This window comes from Ctenocephalides felis, unplaced genomic scaffold (assembly GCF_003426905.1).
Source record: "Ctenocephalides felis isolate EL2017-DRISC unplaced genomic scaffold, ASM342690v1 CF-g0.4_SCAFFOLD_01604, whole genome shotgun sequence".
Lineage (NCBI taxonomy): Eukaryota > Metazoa > Arthropoda > Insecta > Siphonaptera > Pulicidae > Ctenocephalides > Ctenocephalides felis.
The window spans coordinates 57,849,064-57,875,842 of record NW_020537758.1 but is presented as its reverse complement, the minus strand read 5'-3'; the positions used below and the strand labels follow the sequence as shown (position 1 = coordinate 57,875,842).

At 28.8% G+C, this 26,779-nt stretch overlaps 1 protein-coding gene across 2 annotated transcripts in view; it reads right to left on the bottom strand.

Annotated features, from left to right (window-relative positions):
* Positions 1 to 15,247: 15,247 nt before the first annotated feature.
* LOC113372489 (protein FAM102A) overlaps positions 15,248 to 26,779 on the bottom strand; it is a 211,597-nt gene continuing 200,065 nt past the window's right edge. For both annotated transcript variants that reach the window (XM_026612825.1, XM_026612826.1), the window contains 2 exons: positions 20,263 to 20,510; positions 15,248 to 15,520 (listed from right to left, as the gene is read on the bottom strand). In XM_026612825.1, the coding sequence (XP_026468610.1) occupies positions 15,384 to 15,520; positions 20,263 to 20,510 (385 nt within the window). In that variant the 3' untranslated portion in view covers positions 15,248 to 15,383. The remainder of the gene's footprint in view (positions 15,521 to 20,262; positions 20,511 to 26,779) is intronic.

The window sequence follows — 26,779 nt, the reverse complement described above, 5'->3', positions numbered from 1 at the left end:
TTTATTTGCTGTTTTTCAAAAATGTATCACCTTGTCCTTCTTGCCTAATTGGCAAGGTTATATGAGACAGTCAGAGAGAAACAGATGCAATGTCTTATTTTTAATTTCAAATGAATTTTACAAACGCTGTAACACTTTGATTTAATTTTTTTTTTATTTACGATTTTTTGATGTTGACACCATTGTCAGGGTAAAGGTTCAGTTGATCCAGTTTACCCCACTTACATTCAAGCTATTATAGAAGTTATATACAAAAAACCGTTGAACCTAATTTAAAAACAACAATACATCTTATAAAATATTTAAATAAAGTATACATAAAAATTATATTAAGGTCTCCTAAACTAAACCGGAGTGCTAACAACAAAAAAATAGCAACGAAACAAAATACTCTTTTGTCTTGGATGTTCAAAGTTTGCAGTTTATCTCCCGATAGCGACGTCGTAAGATTCATTGTGGTGGCTGATAATACATATTTTTCCTTCTACTTCCAAATACTGTTAAAAAAAATTACTAACTCTACTGGTTTTTGAAATATCGATGATGGACCATTTTACACGCGGACTCTTAAACTCCGCTCTACCCTACATGAAAACGTTAATATAAAATCTTGATATAGATACTTTTATTATATAGAACTCTCCGATTTGATCATAATTTTAGTCATGCCATTAAAAATGAAGATATTATTATGATAAGCATGCATATAAATAAATTTAAAAAAATAATACTAGATTTACAGTATATATATTTAAAATATTTAGCAGCCCATTCTTGGAAATCAATTATACGATTCAACACTTGATGCGTGTCATAATTCAGCAAATCAACCAAGACAAAAACACTTAAAATATTAAATTATTTAAAAAAAAAAGTTTCAAAACTTTAATAAGCAAAAATAACACAAAACTGAAAATTCAAAAGAGGTGCCTATGGGTTCACATTCGACAATGAAGATAAGATAAAATCAAGTTAAACTACCTTATAATATATGTAATATTATTAGTGGTACACAAACACTACAATCTTGGCCCACCATTCAAAACTTAAACTATTTCTTTAATCGAACCACTTTTCGTAGGCCTCTAATATTTAAGTCATGTTTGCATAATAGATCTCCTCAAATCAATCAAATTTTCGAAATCGATTCAGTACATTTACACTTTTCTGGTAATTCAAAGAAAACGGCTCTGCCAATCGACTTGCAAAAATAACCAGCATGAGCCCTTATCAAGTTTCATTGATTGACTTTAAAAATTTTGAAATCGGTTCATCCCTTTATGAAACAACTCTGATGAAAAGTTAGATTTTGGCTCATATCGAAAAAGTGATTTTCTCAAACTTCGATGAATCTTCAAATTTAAACTACTTGTTCTAGGTGATTATGTTCTTTGAGACTAAGATCTCCATCATGAAAAAAAGTTTATTCAAAATGCCAAAAAATTCAACAAATGATTGCAAAGAAGCGGCTTGGCCGATCTTTTACAAAAGCTAATCAGCACGATTCCCAACCCATATCTTTCGAACAGCTTTTGAATTTTTAAAATGATTTTAGACACTTACGTTAAACTGATAAACGCTAGTCCGAATCGAATGTTTGTTTTACCAAATGGCTCTTAGATTTCTGAAACCCGAAAACGTCGGCAGAAAAAAAACAAAAACTGCTCACTTAACACCACGCATACTTTTACCACGTGGCTTGCACTTTCCGCACAATATCAGAAGAAGCAATGTACGTCATTTCTGGAACTCAGACTCTCGGAGTCTTAGCAGAAGAAAGGCGGACCATTTACTAACAAAAAACCAACAAATTAGTCTTGAAAATTTGAGAATGTAACGGCAGATAGGCATACAAAAAAGTTTGGCTGAATCGCAGCCATGAAGAGGTCACCTATCATGTTTTCAAGCATACCTAAGCCGCTTCAAGCACAACAACTAGACGGAGTGCCCATCTCATTTAGGAGAAAATGAAAATGCAGATCACGTTTGATTTACTAGTACTATAGGGTGCTGATAGTAAATTAAACATAGCAATTCTACAGAGTTAGCAAAACCAAATTTTGAAACAGATTGTAAACGCTCCAAACTATGAACCTAACTGGATGATACATTGAGACTGAATATTCTAACTGTTGAAGAAGAGAATAACCACTTCTGTTCTAGATACAAGATTCGCCTAAATCAATATCTAAATCAACTGGCTATTGACCTGCTCAAGCCTTGACCACCTAAGCGACTAAAACAGAAGTTGTAGTCAATTATTATATGATACTGATTGTAAATTTAATGCAATAGTAAAAGAAGGTGCTCTTATAGGGTAGTTATCCTTCACATATCTTCTCAAATTATAGCTAAATTGATCTATTGCATTAAAAAATAAAACAAAACTAGCTGTAAGTGGACTTCTGGCTTAAGGCAATTAGGGCATCGTGCTTTAAGGCAAGTTGCTGGAACTTCCCGTACAGCAATTCAAAATTCGAGTAATTAAAAATAATCAAAAATATTAATCAATAAAAATTGATCAATGATTTGAAACTTTTAATAGAATTTCAAACCATATTAAATAATTATATCTTAAATCATTTATTTTGAAATATTTTGGAAATTCTGAACTTTTTTTCAAAGCAATCGTACTGCTTTAACTGCATAAAGACGTAATATCAAAGCGCGTAAGCGCCGCGTCGCCGTCTAACGCTTAAACATTGGTTCGGAACCCATAGGAATGTAAACAAAATTTATACTTATTGTTAAAATCTCTATAAAATATCTGATAATTTGATGTGCATATGTCTAATGTTCACTTTTGACCGCCAAATGGCTCATTTTTTTTCTTGTTCCTCCATATCTCCAAAGTCGTTGGACCTGCCTTTCCAAAAAATTGAACACTTCTTCACTTAGTCAATACAAATAAAATGTTTTTTGAATTATTCAAATCGGACGCTCCGTTCTCTTAAAAACTGAGTTACCGTTTTCGGCACTTTTTGCCCCGCATCTTCGGAACGGCTAGACCTTCCTTCGCCAAAATCTAATCAGCACGTCTCCTTATCAATACGAATCAAATGTTTTTTGAATTATTCAAATTGGTTGATCCGTGTTCCTGAAATCGTCGACAAAAATTTGTATCCGCAAATACATACGTACACGCACCCACACACATACACACACACACATATATCCAATTTTTCCATGCCAAAATGTTCAGAAGGTTTTGAAACGTAAAGATCTATAAAAATTTTCATTTTCGATTTTTTTGCCCTACGGGAAATTAACAAGTTTCTCTAGTGACTAGTGCATATGATCCTTGACGTTGGAGGCTGCTTGGAACGTCATAGGCAAGTTGGCTAGAAAAGTGCTTTTCATGGAAAGAAGAACAAATAGAATCAAATAGAAAATAGGAATAATTAGTAAATGACTAATAAACTAACGGCGATTTCCATAGGGACAAAAGCCAAAAGATTAGCAGAGGGTTTATTTGGTATTATTAGAGGGCATCCATTAATAACGTGATCGATTTTTTTAGTTTTCTGGACCACCTGTTACGTGAAAAAATTGTAAATTTTTTGAATTTGTTTGAAAATGTTTTTTTTTTTTTAAATGTTCAGGTAAAAAATAAATACACGTGATATCTTACCATACCACTACCACCTCCACGCGATATTTTGTAATTGTTTGTTCAAACTCCCCTCCCCTATTGGCTAAAAACCTCATGTGATTAATGGACACCCCCTTACTAATGACTATAAAACCAAAGTCCTGGGTCTGGCATGCAAAAAAGCATTTTTTTCCTTGCATCTATTAAATTATTATTTAGTTTAAATACTTAAACGTATTTAAGTAGAATGATAATTACTATATTAATTTTGAATCGTTCTATCAGATCTAATACTAATCTACTAATATGATGTTACCATTATATAGACTTCGGAAGCAACACTTTTTTATCTTACGAAGTTAGTTTGTTACGAAGCGCCAACATCAATTGATTGCATCACTTGCGGAACATTTTTGCCGGCTGCATATATTGATTGTTTGACATGTAATAAGATGCCAATAACCGGTTAGGTTTTTCGAGTTGCGAAATTAATGGAAATCGCTTCTAGATTTACCTCGATTAATAACATATTGCGATATTTTATTACTGGTTTGTTAAATTGTCAGATTAATTTGATAAGAACCTGGTCGATAAAATGTAGATCATTCGAGCAAAGACATATATTTTCCATGTCTACAAAATATTCAAATTTTATACGATGTATATTGTTGCAAAATATTTTTTATAAATACATATAATTTTATAATATTGTTTCATTAACTTCCCGTAGGGTAGTTATAGAAATGGGCCGAAAATCAAAAATCAAAATTTTTACATTTCTCGACGTTTTAAAGGTTTCTGAACATTTTGGCATACCTCAGAAAAAATGGATGTGTTTTGTATGCCCGCATTTTTTCGTCCACGTTTTCGAGCGCACGGATCAACCGATTTAAATGGTTCAAAAAACATTCGACTCCTATTGGGAGGTGTGATGATTAGTTTTTGGCAAAGGCAGGTCCAACCGTTTCGGAGATACGGAGCAAAGAGTGCAGAAAATAGAAATCGAGTTTTTGAGAGATAGGAGCATCCGATTTGAATGATCCAAAAAACATTCAATTCGTAATAACGGGGAGAAGGGGTGATTAGTTTTTGGCAAAGGCAGGTCCAGCGGTTTCGAAAATACAGAGCTAAATATGCAAAAATGGCAGTTTTTGAGAGAACTAAGCTTCCGATTTTAATGATTAAAAAAACTTTCTGCTTGTTTTAACAAAATAATTGATTTTGGAAGAAAAAAAAAATTTCAATTTTTTTTTTCAATTTCAATTTTATTTTTAATTCTGACTAAAGTTCTAATATACTTTAAACAAATAATTTCAACTTTGCAATTCATTTTATATAATTCCTATAAATATTAGAAGATGCTACAGTATTAATAATAATCTATTTGAAAATATTCAATATAACTCGAACATTCCGTTACGGTACGGGAAGTTCCAGCAATTTGCCTTAAGACACGATGCCATACACCGCACTAGTTTTATTTTAGTTTCTTAGTCATTATAGATTTGAACATCGCAAAATAATAGAAAAAGAGAAGGTAAGACAAAGATTACACTTTGCCGAGATTTATGGATAAATTTTCGAATGAAATAGCTATGTTATGTTATCGGTATCCGGCATCTTATATTGAGTAGTCGCAGGAGTCGGTACTCACAAAACTGTGAAAAAACTATGTCTAAGGTGTTTTTCATTTGTAAAACCTAACCTCCAAATGGCACAAATGTCAAAATTTTCAAATAAATACGAACTAATATTATTAATTTGTGCCATTTGGAGGTTAGGTTTTAGCTGTTAACGCTTGAAAGAATACCATAGGCATAGATTCTTTACATTTTCGTGACTACTAATTCATGCGACTACTCAACATAAAAGATCGTTAACATAGCATAGCTATTTATACAAAATTTAATAATAATTTTAATTCATAAAAAGTTGTGGCGGGAATAGATCACTCAGTAGCGTTCTCGAATCCCACGCTGGAGGAATTCGGTTCGAATAATCTCCAGCAATACCAGAATTAAAAATATATAAAATTTTAAAGTAGATTAAGAATGTTAATTTGTGGAATACAAAAAAAAGTTGTGTTAGAAATAAGAACGAAAAAAGATGTTTAGTTTAGAAGGTGAGAAGAACATCTTGAGAAACAAGAAGAAGAATGAAAATTGAATGGAATCGAAGAAAGAAAATTGGATGAAAGATTAATATATAAGAAGAGAATGTATAAGAAATATATACGTAAGAACTGTATAGAATATGATGAAAAATAATATGAATGATGTAGGTGGCTAAAAATACTGTAAAGCAGAGGCTAAAACAATTTAAAAAAAAATCATAAAAAGTTAAACTCATATAATATAGTAGATTATACTATATAAGTATAGTATAGTAAGATTATAAATATATAAGTATATAAATATATCACTATACATATATTTATATGTATTTTGAATGATAGAAAATTATCAAAATACGCATTGCTCAAATATTTAAAACAAATAGAAACAAATTTATTTATTAATTTCAAATGTTCTAAGAAAATTTCATTTAGTTTCATTTAATTTTTGTTGGTTTGGCCCAAAATGTTTATTTATGTTATTGATACCTCAAAAGCATTTAATTTAATTTTGTAATATAGGTAAGCCAAATATTGAAAAATGACACTTCATATTTCATCTTCAAAATATGTATGGAAATCACAAACGTATATGTAAATCCCCAAAATGCGCAATCGAAGGACATTTCAATTTGAAACAAACTGAAACCATCAAAAGTTTACTCAAGATAAAAACTAGGCCAAATCTGTATGTAATAAATATTTCGTATTACCTTCGTTTTTAAACTCCACAACAATCACAATGTCCACGCAAAAAAATTATGTTGCACTGCACACAAAAAACGAAAACAAATAACTAGCAAGCAATTGTTAAAAAAATTACGTAATTTATAATATGTTTATTATTAATTTTAATATATATTATTGAAAAAATATTATTTAGCAATAATTCATTTGATGTTGAGTAACATTTATTAAAATAATATTCGAAGTTAAGCACATGTTTACGAAGTCGTCGTATCAAAATACACAACTTTCCCGGCGAATGTCGAGAACCGTATGGGACAGAAGAAGTGGTCTCCAAACGCATGTAACTTTTATGTAACTTTCAAATGACCAAAAAAAAGTAAAAAGACGTAGATAGAAGCCGGCATTTTAGATAATTTTAGTCTCTCACTGAATTAGAAATTAAAACAAGTGTACTATGGCCAGGGGCGTAGCTTGCATCGGCAGGATCTCCTATCAAAATTTGTAGGAGCAAAAAATTTTCACTAAATACAAAGATCACTGTATTAAATTTATTCATTTATTCATCTTACAAACAATTGAGAATCAGTTTTTACCTTTCCGAAAAAGTTATTAGTTTTCTCCAGAAAATCCGACTTACTAATTTTATGTTTTTTCTACGTTACAAAACATTATAGATTATTTGAGACCAAATTGGAAAAAGGCAAGTGCGTGTACATGTGATCCGAAACTTGGCTTAATGGTTACAATATTTTGAAAAACAACTGTACTGATAACAAAAAATTAACTATTGGTGTGTATGGCATCGTGCTAATATATCATTTTTTTTAAGGTATGCCAAAATGTTCAGAAACATCTCAAACGTAAAGATATATAAAAATTTTCATTCTCGATTTTTTTGCGATTACTATAACTTACCCTACGGAGTAAATATTACTAAATCAATATTTATCTGTCAAAAATTTCGTAATTCTTACAAAGAATTTAAATTCAGTTCGTCCGATTCGTTCATCAATCCGATTTACTAACTTTATGTTTTGTCCATGTTTCAAATCATTAAAGATTATTTGAGACAAAATTGGAAAAAGCAAGTGCAAGAGTGTGTACATGTGATCCAAAACTTGACATATTATTTTTTCTTAAAAACAACTGTACCGATATACCAAAAAATTACAAGCCATTTTATGAATCTCGATAAGGATTAGTTTTTCGCAACGATCGGCCGATCCGTTTCCTTGAAATTAACAGAAAAGGGCAGCAAAATTTCGACCTCCTCTTGGCCAAAAACTCTAAACCAATTTAACAAACCAAAAACTGTTCGAAAAATATCAATTGCAAATTGTGGTGATTGTTTTTGTTAAATATAAGCCAGGCCATTTTTTCGTAAGTAGATCAATCTTTTCGTGATCATAAAAATCATAATCCTAAAAAATATACTAAAACTTGAGTCTGCAACAAGTCGTTTAATTTTGCTTGTTAACAGTGTGAGAAAATGATTTTCTTCAGTAGAACAAAAAAAATTAATTCAATTCATAAATTAAAAAAAATCCAAAAAATATTTTTTTCTGTAAATATTGAAAATTATTTGGATGTTAATTTTAATTCTGGCAAAAATTCTAAAATTATGTTACTTCACATTGGGCTCATACGGCGGTAGCTACACCCCTGGCTATGGTATTGACGGCCAGCGTCGTCACTAAAACCTAAAAAAAATGTTATATATAATGTAAATAATGGTAACATTTGAAAATCCGTATTAATAATGGTTTCACATGTCATATCAAAATACAAAATTGTAAGTGTTTTATTATTATTATTATTATTATTATTATTGTTTTTCTATGAAAATACTTACATATTATTTATTTTGTTTTAAATTGATTACCACTGAATGAAGGCTAAGATGCTATCCAAAACGTATGGATTTCAAATGAATAAATTAAAAAAAAAACTCTCATACTATTTTTATTGATGTAAAGCCCGACTTTTTAACTCAAATTAAACATATATATCAACATCAAATTCAAGACTATTCAAAAATATCACTCCTGGGTTGAAAAAAGGATTATTGACTTAACACATAATTTTATTATTATGATTAATGATGGTTTCATATTAATAGGATACAAAATTGTAAGTGTTTTATTATTATTATTATTATTATCGTTTTCCTTCTTTCTGCACTTTAAAAAACCGTTACACTTTTACATAAGAGGAAATAATCATTATCTATTACTTAGATTCTACTTATTGAGACACAATATGAGTCCTTTGGCGAGCAATAAATATTCAGTTTATTAACGACTCGAAACTTTGATACTTGTTTATACAATAGACCGACCTAGAGACATCTGTTTTAAGCGATTATGAGATTTAAACTTAATATTTTTAAGCGATACCAATATCGATATTAATACCGCCGAAAAATTTGATGGTGTACCGGATTTTCGGTACTGCATTCTCTAGTCGGATTTATAGATTTTATTTTCTACCATGTTGAATATATAATACTAAGGTTACAAGCCATTCTTTTAAAAACTAAAAAATTAGCGCTTGTGCTACGGTTTCACATATATATAAAAACATTCACCCACATACTTGTTTTCTGGGATAAATTAAATCAAACATTAACGTGCATTTCAACGCCTATCCGGAAATTAAATAACCTATGATTATTTTTAACGCTACATAAAAAAAACAACGAAGCTTGTTCTCAATCTTTATAATTTACATATATACAAAACCCGTCGCAGGGCTATCATATTTGAGAATAACATCGTATTTTTATTACATAGCAATCACTTATACATAAACATCACTTAGAAGAATATAATAGACGATTAATTTCAATACATATATTTTATCTTAAATGAATTGTACGAATTTGGCGATGCACGAGATATAAGTATATTCTCAAATGCTAATACTGCTTTTAATAAATGATAATTTTCAAAATTATAAATTATGACCTTTCAATCAATAATTGATGTAGGTATCTGATCATTTAAAGCATTTATTGACTAAAAGGTGTTATAATTACAATTTCCAAAATTATTCGAATCATGCTTAGTTGCATATGATTTATTAAATCATATTTCTCAAAGTTGAAGTAAATTTTTTTAATAGAATTACAATAAGTGTGTGAATTGAATTTGTTAAAGTTACTAAATTATCATGTAATCATTTGTATCACGTAATTTGGAAGAAAATTTAATCCCCTTAGAACTTATCAAAAAATAAAATGATAAACAGTTTGACTCCATTGATATTATTCATTAAGGTTTATGAAATAGAAGAAAACGGATTAATTTTATTGAAGTAAACCTATGTAACAAAAATTGTGATACTTACACATTTTGTTACAACAGATAAAATTGATAAAGGCGTCCAAATTTTTTTAAAATCGAACATTTTCTAGTGCATTTTTTTATTCAAAAAGTAAAATCCTGAGCCTCCACTTGTATAAAAAGAACGACTCGTCAAATGGACAAAATATTTTTAACAAATATTTTTTTAAAATATAAATAGTAAGCTGACTGAATTAAGTTTATTGCTATTATTGCATTGATCAGTTCTATTACATTAATTTAATTAATTTCACAACCTTTCAGCGATTGAAAGAATTTAAAAATATCTATTGTTTAATTATCTGATACAATATTTTAATAATGAAAAGTAGATAAAAACTTCACAATCTTTGTTGCATATTTCTATTACATTTTGTGCATCGCCAAGTATGACTTGTCAAATAAAACATTAAATTTCATACTCATTATCGTTGAATTTTGATCAAAAATAAGAATTGTAAACTGCGACTATACACACCTGCATAGTAAAAGATCCAATCAATTCAAAACATTTTTAAATCGTTAAGAAAATTCCCATTATTGGGTTTGGATATAAAATTTTACTATGCAAGTAAGATGTTGTTGATATGCCTAAATAGCTGATAAAACATTTGAAATGATCTAGATCGACTTATTGTCTTTCGCAATATTTTATGAATGCTTACAATATAGCCATAGATTACAAGCCTACATACATTAATAAAAAATTTATTAATTGTGCCATAATAAAAGTTCAAAATAATGTATACTGCCACACAAAACAATCTACTACAAATAATAATTAATTTCTAATACCAGCGGCTTCCAAAAAAAATGTCAACTCTTCCACTACTTCCAATAAAAAGTTACTATAATTGAATGCCAAAAGTAGATTTCAGAATATTAGGACTATATATCTATTGTATGCAGCTTATGGGATCATACTCATATTATTTCAGTATTTCGACAAATATATATGGCATAATTAAAAACTAAAAATACAAAAACAGCCCAATTTTTTCAGAAAACCAGGAAAAGTCCATATCATATGTAGTTTTTTTATATAGCAGTATTTTAAAAACTGAATTTCATATTGGATCACATAATTTTTTTAGCAGAGTAGGCAGACTTATAATCTATAATATGCATTTATGTCTGTAATATATAGTTTAAATCTGGAGTTATAATATATAAACATTTATATCTATATGTTATCTATATGAAGTTGTTTCAATAATTTATTTGGATATTTTTTAGCATTTTGTAACTTGTATACATATAAGAGGTATATTATTTTAAATATGTTGATTGAGCAAAATATTTTTTAAACAGGCGTTCATCCAGATAATAAATGTAGGAAGGAAACTAAATTATTTTTATAAAATTAATTTTATTCGTTATCCATATGATTGTAATCCCAATTTGATTCTTGTCCAGTGGACAAAACTTCAAAAAATATAATAAGTACTACTACCACACTACTTTTTTGCAAAGGTAGGTTAAATTGTTAGTTTTTGAAAAAAACAAATATAAACATTTTCTTTATTTCAAAATTTTAAATAAAATTTCTTTGTTTAATTTGACAAAAAAAAAAAAATATTTTTAAATATCTAAATTGATTCGGATGTTAATTTTAATTTTAGCTGAAATTCTAAGGCTCACTTATATTCTTGAAATAAATAATATTAACTTTGCAATTCATTTTATATAATTCTTAGAAATATGAGACAAGGTCCTTTAATACTAACTTCGCTTGCTTAAGTTTCATTTATTTATTATTTATGCATCAATATTATATATAAACGTAGTCGTCCAATTCATGAGCTCTCATACTTTGTTTATACAATATGAATAATGCAAAAAACAGTATTTATAATAATCTATTATAAAACATTGCCAGCAATTTGCCTCAATGCACGATGACATAAACCACTAGTTATTTATATTATCTGGATAGATACCTATTTAATAAGTATTTTGTTTAATCAATATGTTATATATATATATATATATATATATATATATATATATATATATATATATATTTATATGTTACATGTTTTTACCGCCGAAATCATTATTTAAAACACAAAAATAATGATAAAGTGCGAAAATCTGAATGGAAAGCATAATATAGATCTTGCAAAACTTCCAATAGTTATATTAATCTTGAATCAATTTTAGTCGATAATAGTGCTCTGCGAGCTGTGCAAAATTTAATTATTTTTATCTATGACAAGCTCATCTAAATATATTAAGATCAAATTTTCGAATGAATATGGAAGATTTTTCAAATATAGAAGATTTGTGCTGTTTTATACAAAGGAAGCTTTAAGTGAAGAAATTTATAAGCACTCATGATGATAATTCTACAAATACGCGATTTTTTTAAATGTATCACAAATTACAATAACAATATAAATGTAAATTTTATGATCTTCATATAAGTTGTATCTTAACTCTAATTGTTGTTTCTTGCATGTGGTTCTGGAGTCATATCAAACTAACATTTAGGATGACCTCACATGTAAGTCTATAGTTATTATTCTGGATCTAATTAGTATTGTGAGGTAATATATCATAGTGGTTATTTTTTTAGTCAATTTTTGCAGTATAGAAAAAAATATTTACCAATTATGGTATAATAATGAATGATATAGTTAAAATCCAAAAATTATTTGCCAAAAATTCATTTTCATAATTATTGACGATTTAAATATTAAATTTCTGCAAAACGTTTAAGATAATTTTAATAAATTGCACATAGCAGAAAGAAACATTTAAATATATAGATGATGATGTATTAAAAATACAATATTAATCTGAATAAGTTGAAAATGTAATCAATGTTAATTAATTAGTGAACTTAATATAAGCAATTTTATCATTTATTCATGTAGAGTTCTCTAAATATTGTACATGTGAGGTCATATACACACAGTATAGATTACATTACACTCAAAACACTCAAAATTGTGGTTACACAGCCAAAATCGTGCAAATAATTCTCAAAAAAACCTATATTGACCACTTTATTGAACCATACTTTTACAAAATTGCGTTTATCACAATTTTGATTCAATGTATAACATTTTTGGGAATCATTGTGTTCAAATATAGTATACAAATAAATAATATTGCATCATTTATTTTCACTGTATTATTTCAGTAATTAGTTTGATATTTCAATTCAATACTAAATTGAAAATTTTCTTTACTAAATACTTTCTTATGAATGTATTTCTACATATTTTAAAAATAGTTTTATTTCAGTTTACTTGATTAAAATATTTTATACTCATTACCATTTGAATAATGATGAAATTAAATAATTAATTCATAATAATAAATGAATGGCTTGAATTACTAATTAATATCTTTTCAGTGTATAACGTATTTCAAAAATGTATTTAAAAAATTGGTAATATTTAATATATTATTTTATAAGTGGGATTGTAAAATGTAAACTAAATTTGTTTCCAATGATGAAAGCGGCTATTAATCGACACAAAATTATGTATCACCTTTTTCTGAGAATTCATTGTATGTAGTTATTACTAGAAATAACCCAAATATGTTCCACAGTTATAAAAATTGATTTTGAAATATTTAACAAATTGTTAAAATCAACAATACATAATATATTTAACAAACAATTCATTAAGATATTAATATCTTACACTATTATTTTTTAATAAAGAATAAAATCAAAAGTCAAATAATTCAAATAGTTTTGTTATTGCTATTGATGCGAAACTCATCCTCATGCAAATTTTCAATTAAGAAGTTTGATTAAATTGTTTCACTATCTTTTAAATCGATAGTTTCCTTTTAAAAATAAATAGAAAAAAAAATCAGGTCTTATATTTAGATGTACAGTATTGTAATATCATCTGTTGGTCTAAAATCATAAGCATATTATATGAATTAAATATACCAAAACTGGTTATTATCACCAGCAAGTAAGTATAGTTCCTACATTTATTTTAATGTCGAATTTTTTTTTTTTGTATTTATCAATTCATTTGCATTTTTATATAAATAGTAGTCTTAAAATCCTAAATAATTCTCGCAAATATCTTCTTTGGCTTGGTACAAACAAAAGCTTGTTCCTTACACAAGCTTTATGTATATCTTCAACAAAAATATATACAAGCCTTTTGGCCACTGGTTTTAAAATTTTACTTTTTAAATGTAATTGAAATAATAAATAGCAATCTTTGAGCAAATTAATTAATTAGCAAGGGTATATAAAAGTCCTTTGTATGTAACGGACAAAAAGTTGTTCTCATAAAACAACTAAATTTTCTTTTAATAATATTCAATACTTCAGTTCAATTAAATTAATTAAACTTGTCAAAAGGAAGTATATTCACCAAGAAGTATATTGTACTATAAATATACGATTGAAAATATTGGCATAATGTAAAACAACCCTCCAGATTGTAATCATTATAATTTAAAAACCTATATATATATATATATATATATATATATATAATATCAAAGATTGCTATTTGTTATTTTTGTTGTTGTACTGCTAATGTAGATTAAATATTTAATAACATAATAACAACATATGTTGTAAATCTGTAACTAATATCAATGCATTTTATGGCAAATTATTAGTCTAAGCAAATGATGAAGTCAGTATTTTCATCTTATATGGACTTATATATTTACCATATATTAAGAATTATATAATTCACAAAAATTGCATGTGTTTAAATAATTTCCCAACAGCCTAAAATGCACTCACACTTAGTCGCATTTTGAACACAATCTGAATTGCATTTTTTTATTTTTCTTATATTTATTTTAATATTTACAATACACATTTATTTTAACTTAGCTAAATAAATATAATATAACAGTAATGCAAATAAAGTCAAGAGCAAGTTTGTAAATAGATTAACAATAATTGTAAATTTGTAAGTTCGTAATAGCAAATTGTAGAACAATTTCGAAGCTTTTCTGTTGAAAATATATTGGACAACATTCATTTTATTCATCCACAACACGATTTGCTTTTGTGTGGATTTAAAAATATATTAACAAATATCATTGAAATATTCCGCTAATTCAAATAAATAAATTCTTTTTATAATTCAGTCATATGACATTCATTAAATGTAAGTATTAGAAAAAATATTTGGGAAAAAATATAGCATTTATTAGCTTTACGTACAAATTTTGAAACAATTTGCGGTAAAATTTAATGTGAAATTTTTTTATGTAATAAACATTTTCTACATTCAGTAATATCTCCAAAGAAATGAAAAAAAATATTTTGAACAAAACAAATATTACCCATTAATTTTTAATTCTTAAAATTTGGAATATAACTTAAAACCTTTATTTTTTCACAATATTTTTTTTATAATTTTATTTTCTTTATTAAACTTGATGCATTTGATTTTCTCCGAGAATTTTAGTAACAAGATATAACTATAAATTCATAAATAGAATTTGTTTTTATTCCACACGCAAAATTTATACAAAAAGAACAAATTTACAACAAAGCTCCGACACAATTCTTAAAAAATAATTGAAATTTTATTTCATTACCTCGAAGACGTCAAATGTCACAATCAATAATAAATTACAATCTTGATCCAAAGACCAAATGCGAATGGTATCGCATCGTGTTCGTGATGTATTTTGACTACCTTTTGTCTTCCATGACAACCTGCTGGAAGGTTCTTGCTCCAGACGAAAGTCTGCTTTGGGCGTCTTGACTGCTTCCGACTGCTGCAGTACCGTCGCGGGCGATGAACAACTGAAGGCCGCTTGGTCCAGACACTAAAAATATATTTAACGAATTATTTCAAGTATAATAAATAATGGGTGTACTGCCCTAGGGCAGGTCCGTGAGCTGAGTTAAAACTCCAACTCGATTCAGGGAAGAATAGTGTGAGAAATTTACCATTGCCATTTCACACCGCAGTGCCCAAGATGGGCTTATTTTCAATTATATCATCACTCAATAAGTCCGTAGGATAACACATAGATGATGTACTATGTAATCATCCATATGATTTGTAGGAAGCAACAACTTTAAGAAGATACATGTCAAAATTTCGTGACAATTAATTTACAAGTTACAAAGGTTCAAGTGATGCATAAGTGATGCTACTTTTGAGTTTTTCCAAACCATAAATTCAAAAGCAATTTCGTGAGTTGATTCATCATTGTTTTTTGATGAGTAAAAATACCATTGCTGCCAAAGTATCGCTTGATGATAAGTGTTATTTGGTCTGTTCCAAAACGAGATAGATGGTGAAGAAGTTGTTTGCTGGCCACAAAGACACTGACGATGCTGAACGCTCTGAAAGGCCAATTAAGGTGGTTACATCAGAAAATATAAAAAAAGTCCATCAAAACGTTTTGGAAAATCGAAAAGTAAAATTGAGATAGCTGACACCCTAAAGATATTAATATATCGCGATAGACATATCGTTCACGATGATTTGAATAGAAAAAAGCTCTGTGCTAAATGGATGCCGCGCAAACTCAATTTGACCAAAAGCATAACGAGTTGATGATTCGTAAGAGTATTTGAAGCTGTTTAATAGAAATAAAACTGAGTTTTTGTATCAATATGTCACCATGATATGACCTGGCTTCAACACTACACTCCGTAGTCGAATAGACAGTTAGCCGAGTGAACTAGAGACGATGACGAGAAAAAATGCACCCAACTAGCTGGCAAAGTTATGGCATCAGTTTTTTGGGATACGCAAGAAATGGTCTTCATCAACTATCTTGAAAAAGGCCAGACCCTCAACAGAGACTATTGTATAACGTTATTGGAACATTTGAAGATCAAAATCGGAAAAACGGTCCCATTTGAAAAAGAAAACCGTGCTGCTTCATCACAAATCCGTAAAAACAAATGATAAGAAACATGAATTAGGCTCCGAATTGCTTCCACTCTCACTATATTTTCTAGATCTGTTCCGCAGCTACCATATCTTGTTCTCAGATCTCAAAAAGATGCTCGCTCTGAAGAAATATCTCCCAAATGATGAGATGATGACCAAATTATGTGGCTAAGTACAAACCGTATTACAAAAATGGTTTCAAAAACTTCGAAGTACGTTACAATTGGTATATCGTCTTCGATGAAAACTATATTGAATAAAAAAAAAGAATTTTGCAAAAAAAAGTTGGTTTTTCTTAGTTATCCTACGGACTTATTGAGTGAAGTGATAATTGATATTAAGGGTATTGCATTTCACAAGACAAAACTGGTGGCGCATTAAGGCAAATTTCTGAACTTTCCGTACCGCAATTACAGTAGAAGTTCCTTCTTCGCGCTTCCTTCATTTGCGTTTTCGCTATTCGCGGCAAAAAAAAAATTGCGCTAAGAATTTCATTATTCACGTATTTCAATATGTATCGATCCCAAAATCCTTTGTAAATGTAGTCATTTTGAACTAATAAATAAAACATAAGCCGCCTTCGTTGTCTTAGCCGTCTTCACGGCTAGCGGTGTTTTTGAGAATGTAAACCAATAGAATGAAAACAGCCTTATTTATTACTCAATGAATAAAATATATTTTTTAGTAAAATTTGACTCAAGTTGACATGAAATCCACATTCTCAGTGCATTGAAGCAATTCTCTTCATTTGCTTTCATAAGCAATAGAAACGCAACATTCAATTTGAAAAATCTTAGAGAAGAATTAAAAATGATTTGTACGATTTTTTTATGAAAATTATGGAAACACTTATTTTTAAGAGCCAAATTGCAGATGATGACTGCTAGTATCAGTTTGAATTAAGGAAGCAATTAAAAACTGTCGAGCAAGACAATATTACAAAATTCTTCAAACCATTGCCTTAGCATCAATATAATGAATCAAAATGTCCAAAAATTATAGCAAAAAATGACTTTTTCATATATTTTCCAGTACTATTATGTAATAAGCAATATCTTAAGTGTAACATATCCCATTTAAAAATGGTTAGTAATAGTCCAGAAATATAGTATATATTTTTATTAAGTAAAAACTAAGTAGTATGTATTTTTATTAAGTAAAAAAAAAAGTTTATTAAGGAACGTAGTATTTATTAAACGTAGTATATTACAAAAACTATTTTGCCCATATAGTAAAACAAAACGATATATAGGATAAGGATATACTAAGGATACACAATTTTTAAGAAAACTGTTCACAAATAAGAAGTTTAATCCTCTTTGGAAAATTAACACATGAACCCAAAGGAACAAGCTATACATCATAACCAACCTTCGATGGGCTTAGAATGGAGAAAGATAGTTTTACAACAAATGCAAGTCTCTTCCAATTACCGGTAGATGTTTTCGTCTGCTTTATCACCTTTGATAGGTTTTAAATGTTTTATTGACTCTGTAATGATTAATCTGTAATTCATGCCCTGAAAATCGTCCACGAGCACATATATATATTTCATTTTTCTATGGTCGAAAAACACAACAATTTTCACATTAAACATAATAGAAAGAAGAAATTAAGAGGAAATGTCATATCGATATCAAGATGAACAGTAATGACAATAAATTCAAAAGGAACATAAAGAAATATAATAAAGAAATCGAAGACGAAAAAGATTCAAGAAATATTTAAAAATATTTTAAATATAAGGCTTATTAATGTATAATGAAATAGACATAAATGATATGTATATATAAAATATGATAATTGTTTCATAATCTCTTATATCAGGCCTGACAGATATGAAAATAATATATCAATAAAAAAGGTACGCCAAAATGCTCAGGAGGCTTTCAAACGTAAAGATATACAAAACTTTTCATTTTCGATTTTTTTACTTATTACCTACGTAATGATTTACTTTGGTTTGGAACGTAGGTATACTTTACCCAAATGCTTCTAAATATGCAAAATGACAAAAGTACGTCAAATGTAATGCATGCCATTTTGTTTTCGTTTTTATATTTTGTGTAAAAAAATTAAAAGCTTATTTAACAATAGGTCTCTAAGTCTATTTCGATATTAAGTAATTATGTTATGTAATATGTATGATATATTTTTTAAATATAAAGTCCTTTTTGTGGTTAGCTAATTCAATCAAAAAAGTTTAAATTTGCTATCTTAAGGTAACCCGGGCTTTAAAAATCAGATAACATTTTTTGAATAATAGCAAAACAAACATATTTCTACAATGAATAATTTAGCTGGGAATTTTACTAATCATAGTTCCATAGTTGTAGGTTAGATATTAGTTATTTGTTGCCATGCGTAGTTGATTAGGTTTTCACAGTATAATTAGTAAATATCAAACAAAGCCTTTGTGCATTGCCTCGCCCTACCTAATAGATATAGAACCTCTTCGAGCATATAATTTCCACAAAGTGAAAGAATTAAAGCAATTTTTTTAATGTATTTTTGTTTCCAATATTCTTCTTGCACGTTATATGAGATTTATTGGAATGACATGATATTATTAAAATGTGTAAACCATAATGTTAACTTAATAACTACCTTCATCACAGTACATATTTATAAAATTAGAACTAGCAAACCCGACGAACTCCGTTTCGCCACCAGATGGTTTCGTGAGAAAGATGAGGAAATTTTTTGTTTGTTTTATATTTGAAAAGGAAAAATTTGATTTTATTACATAACAGTAATGAATTTATTTCGATTACAATAATAAAGTGTGCTTTTAATTGAACTTCTCTAAGTAAATGAAAGTGAATCCGCAAATTATCCGTTTCATTGAAGTGCTCTTTGGCAAAACCACATTTTTTGTTTTTTGGTCTGACGTTAACACAAACAAAGCGGAAGGTTTTCCAACTCGTGAACAGGCAACGTATGATGTCCATGTGAAAAACAATGATTTTCTAAATAATCTATTTAAAATTTATCCCGCAAACACTAAGCGATTGGCCTTGCGACTTGTTATTGCGAAAGCAAGGCAAACTGGAAATTGCAATCGTTTGAAGTCAAACGGAAGACCAGTCGGAATCATTGGTATGGCACTAAATCGCCAGCAATTTTTGATTGAATGGTGAAATTCAGTGCGTGTACATCATTATTCTTTGCGGCAAGAATTGCTCGTTGACTTAATCAAGCATAATTCTAACAATTCTAATGTCATTACTCGAATTTTTAGATAATCTATTTGAAATTATTAAAAACAATTATTGATTATTTCCATTACTCGAATTTTTAATTACGGTGCGTGAAGTTCCAGCAATTTGCATTGGAGCACGAAGCCATGAACCACTAATTCCCTTCTTAGCTATCAACCTTGCAGAGCCCGAGACCTTTCCAACGTATGCATTATTGTCGAAATCGGTTCGTGCGTTCTGGAGTTAAATCGTCAGGAAGGAAAACCCGACTTATTTTTATATATATGTACATTAAAGCATGATTTTATACTTCTTATAATTTATAATTAAAAACGAATATATAAATAACAATCACAGCGTAACATGATTAGATATTTTTCAATTATTACGAGATTCTACTATATGGCACACAGGTTTCACATTTATTTTATGATAATAAAATGAATTGTTATAAATGTACCTTCTTTACTATCAACTTGATCCAACCTAGTCGTCCTTAGTAATTCAGCTATAAGTAAATCAGGGTTCACCCTTGTTCCTTCGACTCTGCCTGATACGGTCGGTTCTCCGTCTAAAGCGGAACCCAAAGGACCACCAAGGACACTGGTACTAATAGCACCGGAACCTTTTTTACGCCTTTCCAAAGCAGCTTTGGCTCGATCCAAAGATCCTGTCTCTGATGGACCCAAAGATCCTGAACTTGCATTTCTATGAAAATAATTAAATACATTAAATTTGATTGATTGTTCAAGAATATGGATTGCTAATAATAATAAATAAAGTATGAAGGAGTAGCTTACAAATTGCCTAATGGATGGATGCGATGTAAACGCAACAGACTTATACTTTTCATGGTCTATAATTGCGAGCCCATATGCACAGTGACATACAAGACAATAAAACTTATAAAGCAATTTAAATACGGATAAATGATTGCGCATAACATATAATGGTATGTAAGAAATAGTATAAGACAGATACATATGCAATGAAACAAAAAATTAAATGATTGGATCGAAGTTTTTCTTGTGTTGTACAAGCTATTATAAATACATCTTCAAGATCAGTGACAACTAGAATAGGTTTAGGCAACTCTAGAATCAATATATCAATAAAATTGATTTATACTATATATCGAGTATATTATAATATAAAATAATGTAAATTAGCATTGCAAAATCATAATGTTCAAATTTCAGCTAACGTGAAATTTTTTAGCGACAACATTGCAATTTGTCGACTTCTGCGTATGTTTCACAATTAAGAAAAGAATGCAAAAAAATTATTTAGCGAAATTTATTTTATTTAGAAATTAACTCGAGATCAAGTATATTAAATGACGACATGTACAATTGTAAAAAAATTACTAAGCAGTACATTTAAAATAAAAGCTGTGCTTTAAAGCTTTAAAATATTAAAGTCCTTAATGTAAAATATTCTCAAGACCCAAAGACAGAATTTAAAACAGTAAAACTTGAAAACGTCGGATTTGAATTGTGCTATTCAAAAGCAGAGAAACTTTTTAATTTATACAAAGTTTCAAAATTTTGAGCATAAATAGTTTGGACCATGTTAAATAGCTAGAAGTAGTCAATCCTTGAAGATCGATGTCCTCCACAATGGTTATAATTTACCTTATGAATAAAAAATTTTAATTTCGGTTAATAAATAATCTTTAAATAAACTTAATCAATATAGCAAGGTATTAATCATTAATCGTGAAAATTCTTGCAGCAATAGTCAATGTTAGCGTTTAACTATTAGTAGCTATTAAATACATTTTTGTTCCTTAAAATTTCATAAATACATTCTTTATAAGAAATAACAGCACCTTGACAAAATAATAGTTTTCAATTTGAGTAACTTTTGATTTAAGCATTGCTTTACTTGAAATTCTAAGAAAATTAAAAAAAATTTAAGTGTATATCATAAGCCCTTATTTCCTTAAGTTACTAGTAAACTTAGTTCTACGTTTAACCCTTTTGCTACGGAATATTTTCACATGATCCAAGCATTATAAAAATGTATTTAAAAATTTAAAATTACTCTTCTAAAATACTAATAAACACAATAACACATTAGCATTTTCAATCATTTAACTCAGGGCGATAAACATTGAAACAAAATTCGTCGTATTGTATGTCATCTACGGCGACACTCGTACTTATAGGTCGTCAAGCAGATGTCGTCTATAGACGACGCTCGTAGAGAAAAGGTTAAATAATAATTTAATGATATCAGAAACTGCTTCCACAAAGACATATCTTTTTATCTATCTAACCGACTTAGTAAAATGTTTTTGTATCACTATTCGTAGACAGTATCACCCTCAAAATTAGTTCATTCTTCAGTCAATTTATTATTTGATTGCCTTCGAATAAATGCAAAGAAACATAAGGGACAAAACTATGCGTAAATAATGAATTAATTTAAACTTTTCATTCGATTGAAGTGATAACAAATTTAAAAACATGATTTTGATACAATGCAATTCTGATATAAAAAGCTCTCACTATTAGTAGTTTAGTAGTTTATAAAAAATAAAATCTAAAATATATTTTAGACCATAAACTATGTAGCAACCCAAAATTTAAATCTTGATAACAATACAAGATACAAAATTTATATAAGTTATCTATCTATAAAAATACTCATATAAATGATAATTGTTAAAGTGCAATATAATCATCAAAAGTATTCAGCCACAGATATGTCTACAATTAATAAGATACCTGATTGTATTATATAGATATACATACATATATAGAAGCAAGTCATAACATAATTACAAGTTGCATCAACTATAAAAGCAAGAAGCATTAATTCTACGTTCATTAATTCTAAGTTCTCATCTTATCTTGCTTATTTTCCTTCAGATAACGAAAATATATTAATTATATTCTAATAATTTGCAGCTGATTGCAATATTTGCATTATGTATGAGCGTGTTTCTAAACAAAGACGGCTCAACCTACGTATTTAAACAATAGATAAACCATTTTATAGGTCTTTTAGAAAAAATAAGACATACCGATTTTCAATTTCCTAGCTCTTCATTTGAACGAGATTTCATAGATAATATGCAAAAGTGGCCCCTTTTGGCGGTAAACATAACAGGCATCATATTAATGATTATATTAATATTGGTCTTAATACCATTATATTCATTGGCTTCCTCGAATGAGTTTTGGCAAACCTCATTCAAGGGAATACAAATGGACCAATAGCCAATGGGCGGATGACAATATGTATTTTTCGACACCTGAGTTTTTGTGCATTGAGTCCTCTTAAACCATCCTACATGAGATGGGGACTGACTAAGTCCGAAGTGGCGGATGCAGCTACTGCGCAGCCGATAAAGGAACCCTTTTTTAGCTAATTTCAAACCATTTTATGACGACTGCCGATTCGAAAATTTGAAAATATATTATTATTGCTATCGGGAAATGCCAATAACAGATGATTATCACGCGTTTAGCATAGTGGCAGACGAAATTCATGTAACTTGCCCCAAGGGATAAAATTTTTTTATTGTTTATTTGTTGACCTTATATACAGCGTGTCATCTCAGTGATAAATTTTTCAGTTGCCTCAAATTTTATCATTACAATTTTTGTAATAGGGCAAATATTTTATTGAAACAGCAATGTCGGATGAAGGCTATATTCTCTTGGAAACATATCGTTATCTATATTTCCAAATATAACTTACTCACGAGTGAGCCCTATGTTCAACATGAAATTTACTGCAAATAATTACATAATATTGTTCAGGTTTCGATAGCCAAATTCATTATTTACAATTAATAAGCTTTCATGAACGCCAATACATGACCTGCAACAATAACCATTGTTAATACCCCTCGATGCATCATATGATGATAAACATTTATTTAACGGCATCATAAAATAATTGTATCATACTTTCACATAAATGCAATTGCCTCGTGAGATAACATTGTATGTTATACGCATATAGGTTTCTGTCACATCTTGACAACAAGACTAAGATATATTATGGTAATAGAGGTTAGGTATATGAGGTGCAATATAACATCAATGGGCAATTTGATACGGCTCTGATGCTGCCGTACCACTTGCATTCCGCATGAAATGTCATTGCACCTCATTTCGCTAGAGCAGGTGTTGTTCATACAGTAATGGAATGCGTTATATTACACAAACACACTTACGACTACATATATATAAATATATATATATATATATATATATATATATATATATATATATATGATGACCCGACAGACCCACGTCTACAATTTAAGTTCCAATTTTTTTAATATCCTATCCTATACTCTTTAATATTCTAATTAATGTCCTTTCATTTATGGTCTTAGCATAACATATATAGGTGTTGGAAATTGCAGTTTTTTATACAGTATAAGAAATTCAGAAAGAATAAATATAGTATCTACGGTAAAAGAACAATATCATCTTTATTATTTCCAACCAATATAATTGCTTCAATAATGTATATAATATATAATAGTCTATAATTGTTATAATCGCGTACCCTATTTTAGTTGCTTTTTGGGAACTACAAGAAATTACATTTTTCTTACAAATAAATTAATAAACATTATTACTTTAGTTAAAATCTTAGATGAATTAATTTGTAAAATGTAGTTCATATGGCCAATATAATATACATATGCAGAGTATTACTTGTTAACTTCCCGTAGGCCAAGTTATAGTAATCGCAAACAAATCGAAAATGAAAATTTTTATATATCTTTACGTTTTAAAAGTTTCTGAATATTTTGGCATACCTTAGAAAAAGTGTGTGTGTGTGCGCGCGTGTTTGTGTGTGTGTGCGGATACAAATTTTCGTCGACGATTTCGGAAACACGAATGAAGCGATTTGAATAATTCAAAAATTCGATTCGTACTGGGACGTGCTGATTAGTTTTTGGCAAAGGCAGGTCTAGCCGTTCCGAAGATATGGGGCAAAAAGTGCCAAAAACAATAACTCAGTTTTAAAGAGAACGGAGCGTCCATTTTGAATAATTCAAAAAGCATTTTACTTGTATTAACAAGATGAAAAACTGATCAAATTTTTATGGAGGCAGGTCAAGCGGTTTCGGAGATCTAGTAAAAAAAAGTAAAAAAAAATCAATTTGGCGGTCAAAAATGATCATTAGACATATGCACATCAAATTATCAGATATTTTATAGAGATTTTAATAATAAGTATACATTTTGTTTACATTCTTCCTATGGGTTAGGTATCAATGTTTATCCGTTAGACGGCGACGCAGCGCTTACGCGCTTCGATATTTCTTCTCTATGCAGTTCAGTTCAGAATTACCAAAATATTTCAAAATAAATTTTTCTTCAAAAAATCTTTTCCAAAAAATAGTAATTTTTTGTCAAAAATTTTTAGTTTGCCAAAAATCTAATTTTTTTTTCAAACATGTTAATCTTTTTTTAAAAAAAAAAATTGGTACGGAAAGTTCCAGCACTTTGCCTTAAGTCACGATGCCCCACTAGTCTTGACAACGTTTTAGAATATCGTTATACTGAAAAAACTCTACGTCAATTTAGTTCTTTAGAATCTAAAGTTTAGATCAAATTCTGGAACTCCAAAGAATTATTCAATTTGTTTCAAGAAAATAAATTACAAACGATTTTGTAAAAATAATAAACAGGAAATAAATTTTTTTGCGAGATTGATTTTGTGCAAACGACTTGAAACGGGAATGTAAACTATATGCGAAAATAAATTCGCAAAATAAAAGGATCCTAAAGTTTTCTCTATTTCATTGATTTATTAATATAATGTTTTTCCCTATATTTTTCGATTTCTAAGTATATTGCTTATACAAAAAGCAAGACAGATCGCTCGTAGGCATATAATGCGGCAAAGTTAGTGTATCTCTAATCCGGGTGTTCAATTATTCGGTCAATAAACTAAAAACGTCTTCATCTGGGCATGAGCTGAACTAAAGGACGCGTTTCTGGGGAAATGCGTTTACCCAAATGCGGCGGTCGAATTTGCCCGGCCAAACGCAGATAAAAGGAAAATCACCCTTATCAACGCCCGACAAACAGATACAGGCGTCGAAATACTAAATTCGATTCAATTAACGATTAGTAAGGGATTTATATCAAATTTATGGAGTCAAGTAGCTTATTTTTACATGTATTTTTCGAGAATTTTTAATGCAATGTGTCACTTATATAATAACTAGTTGAATTTGGCGTTTTGCCTTAATAAAACTTGCAAAAGTTTACTGTGTAATAATTAGCGAAATCGAGATTTAGATATTTAGATAAAATTTTCAACAGTTTCGAAAATAATTTTTTCGCTTTCACTAAAAACTGAACGATGTGTTTCCAATTCATATCTCAAGCATATTTATAATATCTGTAATTATAGTAATGCATATTATTCCAAATTTTAATGAATTTACATAATTCAAGCAATTTAGACTAGAAAATACTTGCACAATTACATCATGTAAGTAATCTTTAATATTATTCATTTCATTTAAATTAATGTTAATTTTTTTACACAACTAGGGAAGTTTTGATCTATTTAGATAAATACTACGTAATTTCTATGAACAATAAATAAAATCATATATTTCAAATAACATTTCAGTTTGTAGAGTATGACCATTAATCTCTAGCATCATAAAAAATTTCATGAAAATTGACCAATTTTTTTTCAACATTTAAGTACGAACAAGCCGTTCCGAAGATACGGGGCAAAAAGTGACAAAAATGGTATTTCAGTTTTTGAGAGAGTGGAGCGTCCGATTTGAATGATTCATCCAATGAATGATCCAATAAAAAAAGTGAAAAATAATGCCATTCGGCGGTCAAAAATGATCATTATACATATGCACATCATAATAGGTTGTCAAATATCTCCCTTCCGCCTTTTTGTATTATAAACCAAGAGCAAAAAAGCGGAAGGGAGATATTTGACAACCTATAATTACCAGATATTTC